Source organism: Choloepus didactylus, chromosome 8 (assembly GCF_015220235.1).
Source record: "Choloepus didactylus isolate mChoDid1 chromosome 8, mChoDid1.pri, whole genome shotgun sequence".
Lineage (NCBI taxonomy): Eukaryota > Metazoa > Chordata > Mammalia > Pilosa > Megalonychidae > Choloepus > Choloepus didactylus.
In genome coordinates, this window is record NC_051314.1 from 5958598 (window position 1) to 5969209 (window position 10612).

At 59.6% G+C, this 10612-nt stretch overlaps 1 protein-coding gene across 2 annotated transcripts in view; it reads right to left on the minus strand.

The window, feature by feature from the left end:
* Positions 1-10259, minus strand: part of FBLN1 (fibulin 1) — a 77074-nt gene extending 66815 nt beyond the window's left edge. For both annotated transcript variants that reach the window (XM_037847088.1, XM_037847089.1), the window contains exon 1: positions 10054-10259. In XM_037847088.1, coding sequence (XP_037703016.1) covers positions 10054-10132 — 79 coding nt within the window. In that variant the 5' untranslated portion in view covers positions 10133-10259. The remainder of the gene's footprint in view (positions 1-10053) is intronic.
* Between the last annotated feature and the right edge of the window lie 353 nt (positions 10260-10612).

Here is a 10612-nt window from a genome sequence, read left to right on the forward strand (position 1 = left end):
GTTTTCAAGACTTTGATATATACAGCAGGTCTGCTTTCCCTTTTACACAGCCCGGCCGACTCGGTGACTGGAGCAGGATTATCAGGGGCTCAGAGAGAAGGCTGCGGCCACTGGTGGCCGGGGGGAGCCGGGGCTGACCGGCCAAAGCTCCCCAGCCTCCTGGTCAGGAGGTACTGGCCTGGGGAGGGGGCCGTGGGCTCGAGACAGAGGGCACCCTGAGAGAAAAGGCCAGCCCCCGTTTCTGTCAGGCTCTGCTGGGAGTTTTGCAGCTGCCCCGTGGGACACTGCAGTGGAGGGTGGAGGACGTTTCCAAGCCACACAGACCTAAGTTTGAACCCCTGTCCCCTGCTTGCAGCCCAGCATCCCTGAGCAAATTCCTGAAACCACCAGGGCCTCAGGTTGCTGAGCTGTGGAATGGGGCTTGGACCACCCACGGCCCAGGGTTACTGTGGGTTCCGGGTACACGGAAGGCAGCTGGGAATTCTCCCACTTCTGGTCCCTCCCCTTCCCCATCCCCTGCTCTCTTTCAACTTGCACGCCTACGGCGTCCCAGCGGCCAGATCGTCACACGGTGACTGTGGACTAGGAACCTGGACTTCAAACATAGTTAAGAACAGGGGCAAGTCACTGAAGGGTGATGTCAGTATAAATGTCAAGGGTCCCCGGCCCCCACAGCCCCCACAGCCCCCACAGCCCCACCGGCCCTGTAGGGAGCTCAGCTGACGGTCACGTCCCCAAGGCTCTGCCACGGACATCTCTGCCCACCGCCCCATGGCCTGGCTCCGGCTCCTCTGGGCTCAGGTCCTTCTGTCCAGCCCTGTCACTTCTCCACTCCCAGACACGACTCGGCTCAATTGAGATGCTCATCTTCTGCTACCGCAGCATCGCAGTCCTACCCTCTGCATGGGTCTGACTTCATTCTCACCAGCACTCAGGGAGGCTGTGCATTCTGTTCTCCATTTTGCAGCTCAGGAAACTCCGGCTCAGAGAGGGTAAGTGACTAGCTTGAGGTCACCCAGCCACAGGGGCAGAGCCGGACATCAGGCTGGATCTGACAGTGTTCTAAGTGGTTCTACTCTGCTTGCCCCGAAGAAAAGCTCCTTGGGGACAGAGATGGTGTCTTTCTCCTCTCACTGTCCGTACGGCACCTATCTGGTCTGGCACAAACATCAAGGCGCAATAAAAGTTCGTTAAACCCGGGCTGGAGCAGAAGTCCACGGCTGATTAGAAGTTCAGCAAGAGCTGGGGACATGCTGAGGTTGTGGGTACAGAACTGTCACTTTCTTGGCATTACAGATGAGAGGTCCTGTCACAGCAACCGGCCCAGCCAGGCACTGCCCCTCTTTCATCCCCAGCCTGCCCTGGCCCCCGACAGCTCTCACATCCACACGGCTAAGGCACCTCTGCTGCCCCTCCACGGTCCCAACCACCTCCACCCCCTCCAGGGCTCCTGCCGCAGCCTCCTGACCGGTCTCCCAGTCTTGCCCCCATGCTGTTCCCTACCCCCGTCTCAGCCTCGGATGTGCACTGAGGAGGCTGAATGGCGTCCCTGGCCTCCGTCCATCCAGCACTTCCCCGAGTTGTGACAACATTGTGCAAAGTCCCCAGGGGACACCACTGTCCCCAACTGAGAACCACTGTCCTACAAGCACGCTACTCTGATCTTTATGTTGCCTTACCAAAAGCCCTCCAGTGTGTCCGATAAACCCCCAGTGCTCTTAGGACAGGGACAAATGCTCTCGTGGCCCCACCTCCCTCCCACCGCGTTCTGCTCTAAGCCCACCGGCTCTGCCTGCTCCCCCACCAGGCCTGCCTCTTTCCACTTCAGGGGCTCCTGCCCCTCCACCCCCTTTACCTAGTTCTTAGTCACCCTTCTGTGTTCAGCTCAAGGGTCCTTTCCTCCAGGAAGCCCTCCCTAACTGCGCCCCCAACACACACATGCTTGCACGCATGGGTATTTCCTCGCTTGTGTGGTCTCTTTGCTCCCTGAATTTCCCAGAACTTATCATAATTACAGTAAAATAATTCACTGTGTACTTAGTGTCATAGGGGCTCGGACGGGTTCTGTCTCGTTTTCAGCCCTGCCCCATTACACAGTAATAAACGAGGCACTCGATACACAAACACCTGTGAACAGATGAAGGCAAGAATGATCTGTGATCCTAACCAGGCGGTGAGATGACGGAGCAAGGAAACATTAAGTAAGTCGCCAGAGGCCACGAAGCCAGTGCAGAGAGCAGCTCAAACCCAGCTCTGTCTCTAAAGCTTACTCCCACCCCCCAGTACAAAACTTGAAGGAAGCGGCTGCTTCCCCACGATGCTGGACCTTAAAAAGCTCGAGAGTCTCCAGGTGCAAAGAGGAGTGAGGCGCTGGGCGTCCTGGTTGAGCCTGAGCTAGAGCCAGGCGCCTGGGGTCAAGACCCAGAGCTGCCCCTCTGCCTCTGGGGGCCCGTGGCTGTCCCCAAGTCCTGCCCTGTCTGGTGGGGGCTGCAGCAGGGCCCCCCTCGTCAGTGGTGCAAGGGAGATGCGACCAGGACAGGGCCAGGGCAGAACCGGACACCGGGGTGCTGGAAAGGTGTGGACGTCTAAACCCCACGATGAGTGGACGCTGGGTGATCATGGGTCGGGTGCTACCCGTTGACCTGACCCAGTGGTGCCCGTCACCCTCAGGGCCATGCAGGGAAGCCACGGCCAGAGCAAGCAGCTGTACTTCTTATGGAGGGAGCGAGACTTAGTCCTCCGGCAGGTGTCACGACCAGAAGTAGAAAGGGGCTCATGTGCAAAATGCTCTCGAAGCACTTCCACCTAAAAACCAGTCCTCACAATGTCCTGGCCACCACCGGGTCTCTGCAAAGCCCCCGAGGGGTGACTGTCCCCAGTGCCTCCACTTCCCTCCCCATCTCCCCCTCCCATGCGGAGCCCTCCCTCAGGGGCCGCTGCTGTCTGCTGCCCCCTCCTCAAACTGCCTCAAGCCTGGGAACACCCAGCAAGGGCTCCGTCCAGGACCCCCTCTCCCAGGGGCTCTCGTCCAGCCCCTCTGTGTGCCGGCGATGCCCACACTTCCCACCCCGAACCCCAGCTCCTGTATCCAGCCTCCCCCTGGGTGTCTGACAGGTTGTCTCATCCCAGTAACCATCACCACTGTCCGGTGCTCGCACCGAAGTCACAGGTTGGCCTCACTCATTCCTTCTTTCTCCCTCCACGCCCGGCCCCTTGGCCAGCCCTGTCCTCCGAACCTCCCAGATGCCCAACTGTCCACCTCTCCCGGGCCCCGCCCAAGGCCACAGGAGCCTCTCCACGGCCTAACTGACCTCCACTCTCGTCTCCCCAGAACCCACTCACCACAAGGCAACCCAGAGTGACTTCTGGAAATGCCCGTCAAGTTAAGCTGCTCTTGGGCAAAAATCCTCCAGGGGCTCCCCAGCACATCCGAGAGACCCCCAGACCTCACCCTGAGTTCTCAGGCCCTGCACCACGAGCTGTGTTGCCTCCTCCCACTTCCTCCCTGCAGCCCCACAGGCCCTCGGCCCCATTGGGGGCCACTGTGCCAGCCACTCCCGTGGCCCGGACCCTCCCCCAGGCCTTCTTGGAGATGCCCCATTGCCACCCCATCTCAGCTCGAGTCACCTCCCACCCCCAAGGGCGGCCCTCGCCTGGGGCACCTCCACAGCGTGCTGTGATCACAGCAGCAGTTCCCTGCTGGTGCTACCTCTCCGTGTGTCCATTCCGTGCTTATCGTCAGAATGTGTAGTGGGTTGAACTGTGCCCCCCAAAATATGTCCACATCTGAACTCCCAGGACCCGGGAATGTGACCTGACTGGGGAAAGGGGTCTGTGCAGATAAAATTAAGTTAAAGATCTGGAGATGAGAGTGTCCTGGATTCTCTGGGGGTCTCTGAGTCCAGTGATGAGTGTCCTGTGAGATAAAGATGGGGAGACAGAGGATGGGAAGGCACGTGGGATGTAGAAGGGTGGCCACATGCCCAGCCGCACCCGGGGGACCCCAGGAGCAGGAGGGGGCCTCCCCAGAGCCTCCGGAAGGAGCGCGCCCTGCCTGCCCTGGATTCCAGACTCCAAGCACCCCACCCCACCCCTTCAGGGGTCATCTGTCAGGGCAGCTCCAGGAAACTAACAGAGCGAGTCAGCTCCACAGGGCCAGGGACCCATCTGCCCGGCAGCCCTGGTGCCTCGGCAAGGGCCTGGCTCCCTGATATCTAACAACTGGTAGGCTGGTAAACAGCTCTTCGGGGCCAGCCCAGGCTCCCGGGACAGGCTCAGGGACTGTTTGCTGAACAGAACCAGAAAAAACAGCGTATAAGTGACATCGCTTACTGGCTAGGAAAGCCGCTTCCCCTTTCTGGGCCTCAGTTTCCCCCCAATCACAGGGAGAGTGGCCCAGCTGCACGGAGGTCTCGGTGCCCTGGGGGACTGACCATTCCTGAAGCCTCCTCGGTGCCCATCGCCAACCCCATCCTCAGCCACATGGACCCCGAGGCCAGCTCTCGGGCTCTGCCCTCTTTGCCACAAACCAGGAGGCGTGTGATCCCAGCGGGCTCAGATCCCGCTGACTCGGGCCCCTCTGAGGAGCCTGAACGTGGCAGGGCTGGTGACCGCCCCTTACTTGGGGGAAAATAAGGACCTGCCCCTCTGGCCCTCGGGGAATCATAGCCAGGGGTCCTTGCCCATCAGGCCCCTTAGAAAGGTGGCAACAGAGCCGGGTAGGAACCCCAGTTTCCCAAGTCCCTCCTGGCGCCGCCCACGTCACACAGCCCTCTGGCAGGATCCCGTGGCGAGGTTGGGACAATGTCCCAACTGATCAAACAGGAACACAAAGCAAACAGCTCCAGGACGGTCCACTTCAGAGAGTGGCCCGGAACCCAGGGCCAGCCAAGAGCACTTTCCTTTGTAGAGAAGCCAGCAAAGAGGAGAGAGAATTCTCCCCTGCGGACAATTCCAGAACTCTTCAGCTAACCGCGGCCAGAGCCAGCTGTCCACCCCCTGCTATGCACCGGCCCTGCCCTGCAGCTGGGGGATTACTGTGGACCTCAGGTTCCCTGGGGGGCTTCTGAGCCCACCCGAGATGGAAGCAGATGGTAGCTGACTCGGGCTCTGCAGGGGCAAGGCCAGCCCCCATCTCGACACCCCAGCGAGCAGCCCCCTCCACCACAGCTGCCGCGACTCCAGAATGGGGCCACTTGTCCCCTTGATGTGAGCCAAGACAGGGGCGACCCCCCTGGGGTCACCTCTGTCACACCAGGTCCGAGCCCCTCCAGGGCGCAGACTGTGACTCTGGTCTTGTGTTCGCAGAGCTCTTTTGGGGATTGTCTAAAGTGAACTGCGGCCTGTTTTAATCCGCCCCCTCCCCCCCAAGTTTAAGGCAGCACGGCCGCGCAGTTAGGGGCGTGCGCTCCAGTCCCACCTGCGATGCCCTGGGCAGGTCGCCTCACTGCTCCTGCCTTGGTTTACATGCCTGCAAAATGGGGATATTAGTGGTGCCGACTTCACAGGGCTGGTGAGAGGACGAAATGTGTCACTAATCGTAAAACGACATTCCAGTTACAATTATCACCCAGTGCAGCGGGTTCCTGTGTCACATGTATGGAAATAGAGACGCAGAGGGCTGCGGGTGTCGGTCAGGACCCTGGGGTCACTCTCAGAGTGGGGACCACACGTGGACCCCTGGCCCCTCTCTAGAGCAGGTCCCCGACACTGCAGGACCCCCCAGTCGATAGGCTGGAGGCCCCAGAACTCCCGCTGCCTCCCAACTCGGCCTCCTGTTGGGGCAAGCCTGGGGTTATAGGGAGCCCCAAAGAACCGAAAGCAGGCATCAAATAAATATTTGCACACAAACGTCCACCTCAGCATCCTGCACAACATCAGAAGGTGGGAACAACCCAGCTGCCCACCAACAGAAGAAGGATAAACAAAACTGGTCCATCCCTACAGCGGACTGTTGTTGGGCCATAAAACGGAACACAGTGCTGCCCGCGGGATGGATCTGGAAGGCTTAGGCTGCGTGAAAGAAGGCGGTCACCAAGGACCACGTATTATGTGGCTCCTTTCATATGAAATCTTCAGAAATGGGAAATTCATGGAGACAGAAAGTGGAGGAGGGGGTGCCAGGGGCTGGGGGCAACTGCTTAATGGATTCAGGGTCTCCTTTGGGGGTGACGAGGATGTTTTGGGAGGAGACAGGTGATATTTGCACAGCATTGTATATGCACTAAATGACACTGATGGTTAATTTTATATTATGTGGATTTCACCTCAATTAGAAAAAAGAGAGGGGGGCGGGTGGGCACTGCAGGAAGAGCCCTGGCCCGGCGGGAGCTGGCTTCCGGTCTGGCCCTGCCTGCTCGGTCGGGCAGATGACGGAGCCAACCTTGGCACCACACGCTCACCTCGGAGCTCCCTTCCAGCCTGAGGGTCTCTGATCCCAGAAGAGATGAGGTAATGGGTCTGCCCTCCGTCTCTCCCACCCACCCCCGGCCATTTTGTTATGTGGTCACATTTGAGAAAATTATGGGGAAACTGGAACCCTTACAAGGGGCCTGCAAAAGTATTTTTAATAACTTGATGTTTCGCAAAAGGAAAAGCATTTATTGTGTAAAACACACTGACAAAATAATTATCCACCCCATTAGGACTGTTTTCATAACATTTTACTTTCCAAGCTGCCCTGCTCCCCACTTCCATTAAGGGAAACAGGGGGTGAGGGTGGGCTGCCACTTGCCCAAGGAGCCTCTTGGCCTCTCCCAGGCATTTGGAGGAGGAAGAACTCCCAGACATTCCCGGCAGGTCCCTTGTTCTTCTGGACCTCTGCCCTTCCTTCTGCCTGAACATCCTCCCAACCCTCTTCCCAGCCCACCCCACAAACTGGGACAACTTCTTCTGGTCCCAGTTTGGGTGCCGCTTCCTCCAGGAAGTCTTCCCTGAGTGCCAGTTGAGGCCGGTTTATAATGGTCTGTTCACTTTTCAGCGTCTTCTGGGGTAGGGGGAGAGATGGGTGAGCCCTGTGGGGTGCAGGATTGTGTCCCTCTCCCTCTCTGTTGTATCCCGAAGACCCAGAAGAGTGCCTGGCACAGAGCTGACCTTTAGCAGGTATTTAGTGACTGAAGTACTGTGTGACGAAGGTGGCCAACTTGCCTGCTCTTTACCAAGTCGAGTCTGACATTAGGCCACTGCTGTCCTGTGGCCCCCTGGAGCCTCCTCCCCAGCTCCCAGCTGGAGAAATTCAGTGTTCAGAGAACTTTCCAAGCAGCCCTGGAGAGAAGGCTACTGCCCTTCCCTAGGAGAAGGGACAACACAAGTGACCACTGATAACCACCCGCCTGGTCCCCTGTGTTTGCCCTAAAGCTCGGAGGCAACCCAAGAAGTAGGTCTTTGTTACCTGTGTCCTGTGGGGTTTTTCAGGGGAATGACAGGCACAGTGGTTTTCAGTCCCACAAATGCTGCTGGCGCCCTGCCAGGACGCAGAGCCGGGCGAACCCCTCCCTCCCCACATGCGGGGCGCACAGGCCAGCTGGGGGGAGCAGCCCGGAGTTGGGGGAGGGGGGCTCGGGCAGTGCCAAGGTCCCGGTGCTGCCCCCAGGGCGCCGTGAGTCTCGTCTTCGTGCCTTCGGTGCCGTGGCCCCCCACCCCCATCCCGGCCAGCTGGGAAACCTCCAGCAGCGCCCGCCACATGTTTGCAAGCCAAGTCCGCTCACGCCTTTGTTCTCCCTCCCAGCATGACTTTGTCTTTAATCAGTCGGAAACGCGGCCGTTTTCAGCCTGAAAGACGTTCAAGAGCCAGCTGGGAGCCAAGAATGCCTTGGAGAAAATATAGTTGTCTTTCCCAACTCCCTCCTCCTCTCGGTAAAGCCCAACAGGACACACGGACACAGGACAGACTGGAAGCTCTGTCTCTGCCCTTTGGCAAGAAAGATCGGCCGCCCTTCTGGCTTTCGGTGGCCTGGTCCCAAATGAGTGTCAGCAGACTGGCTAAAGGGCTCACCGCTAGACAGCCTTTTCCATGATCACTTTTAAGTGGCCTGGTTCTGGGTGGTCCCCACTGCTCTCTGCAGGACTGGGACACTGTCACCAACGCCTTACAGGGCTTCCCTTACAGGGAAACGCACAGCTTCTGAGCTTGCAGCCACCAAAAGGAACAAGGCAGTCTTCTAACACTTCTCCCCCAAACCATACCAAACTACATTTGTTGAGACACAAAAGAGGGATCATGCCAAAGGAAACAAAAAGGGCCGTGGGACAACACAATTGCTTTCCCCAAAGCATGCAATTGAGAGTTTTCTTTTACACCCTTCAAACTAGGACCTTCTCTATGAAGAAAAATCATGACAATCCATCGGTCAGGAAGAGTAAGCCGATTTAGGGAATCCCAGTGTGTTCATTCAAAGTCAAAAACAGCACAGGGAACGGCCTTCCTTGCACAGTAGACAGAAAGGAACCGTGATGGAAATTTTGGGGAATCTTTCTGGCTGGTGAGAGTTGAACGCTGCCTTCTCTCTGGACCTTAATTTTCCTCATCTGTAAAATGTGGGGGTCTCTGGGGTCCCTTCCTTTTCCCAACAGGCGTCTGGTGTGTTCCCCACTCCGAGCCCCTCCCTGGGCTTTTGCTCCAGCCAGTGCCCCACTGCTGCCCGGCACACCCTTCCCCCTGCCCGCCTGCCCAGCACCCCCCTCCAAGAAGCTTCCCGTGAGCTCCCCGGGGCTGGGAAGGTTCTCAGGGCCAGCGCTTTGCCCTGCGTTTCCCCACACCATCTCCCCAGTGAGACATGACCCCGGACGCGGCCGCCACAGAGCTCAGAACACCCAGAGCTCCACAAAATTCTGCTGCAGTGAGTGATCCAAGAAACCTCTGCAGAGCTCTTCTTCCGCCTCAGCTCTTCCTTGGATCCCCAGCGAGCATTAGCTGGGGGACAAGTGACCTTTTGACCAAGGAGGAGGATGATCACTGGAGCATTTAAAGAAACTAATAAACCAGAGATAAGGGATCTGGGATTCCTAGGGTGGTCTGAGCAATTGTCTGGGCCGGAGCCCCTTGAGAAAGGAGCCCCTTGAGAAAGAAAGACGCCAGGAAGGCCAGGCCGGGCTGATGGCCCCCAGATAAGCCACCAGTCAGCAGAGAGGGCAGAGGTCATGGCTCTGCTCACTTGCGGCTGCTCTGATCTGCAGGGCCTTGTGGACAACCCCCAGGAGCCCAGCACCCACCCAGAGAGTGGCACTACCTAAGCCCTCCCCATCCAGGTGCTGCCAGCCCCAGGCCTGGGGGCTGTGGCCATGGGTTTGCCAGTGGAGACCCCCATCCCCCTTGCAAATGGGTCGGTGGGTTTGGAAGCAGCCTGTCCCTAGTCCCAGCTGGGCATGGGCCTGGTAGAACTGCTGCGGTGGGCCCTCTATGTCCCTGGAGGGATGAGGTGACCATGGTGATGGCCCCTCCCCATATGGTATCACCCTGAAAACATTCAGGCTGCCCACTTCTCTCTGCTTCCTTCGCCCGGAGACTGGTTGAGAGTCCTGAGCAAATCACCACCCCCAATCCCCAGGTGCAGGTTTCTCATCAGAAAGTTGGGGACAGGAGCCCCTACCTGGGGGTGGGGGTGGGGGGCAGTGAGAAAACATCAGCCAAGGGCACATTTGGTGCAAAGAGCATGGCAGGGGGAAGCTTGGTAATCACCACGGCCCAGGGTGGGAACTTCTGTGCTGCAAGAAGTTCCAGGACTCTGGTAGAAGGGTGGGTGGGGCCTGGGATGTGCAGGAGAATGTGTTCCGGGGAGCAGTCCCCCAAGGCAGGGTGTCCCCTAGTCTGGCCAGCCAGCCAGCCAGGGAGGTGATTAGGGACGGGAGCCCGAGGTGGGGTGATGGGGAGGGAGCCTCTCGGCCTCGGAGGCGGTGCAAACTCAGAAACCCAAGGACGGCGCCGGGGGCCCAGCTCAGGGCAATGCGCACAGCTCCAGACCTTCCGAGGAGTGCGGGCCGGGTGGGGGGGACACTAAAACCGGGCCACAGATCCGCCCCCCCTCCCTGCTTCACCCCCCACTCCCGGACCCCTACCTTGGGCCGCCAGCAGCCAGAGGCCGCCGAGCAGCAGTAGCGGCAGCTGGACCCGGCGGGAAGGCGCCGCGCGCTCCATGGGGCTGGCGGGTGGGCGGGCACGGGCCGCGGAGCAGACAAAGGCGCCGGGCGCGCGGGGCCGCGGGTTCGGTTCCTGGGCTCCGAGCGCGGCGCGGCGGGGCGGCGCGGGCTCCACGCTCAGGCTGAGCCTTCGCAGCCAACGCTGGGCCGGGAGCGGCGGTTCAATTATCCCGCCCGGGAGGAGGGCGCGGGGGCGGGCGCGGCGGGGGCGGGGCCCACTCGGGCCGCTGAGTCCTCCCTCCCAGACTACCTCCCACTTAGAGATTCGGGACCCCCCTCTCTACCCCGCCCACCGTCTCCGAGGGGCACGCTGGCCCCGTGGCTGGGGGCGGGAGCAGGGACCCCAAAACTTAGCCCTTGGGGGCGTAGAGGGAGAGGTATGCGTTTTCAGGCCAGAGGTGCCCGGGCCTGGGCCGTGCAGCCCCTCGCACCCTACCCCCCCGCAAGTGAAACCCGATCCCCACCCCACCCGCGGGCC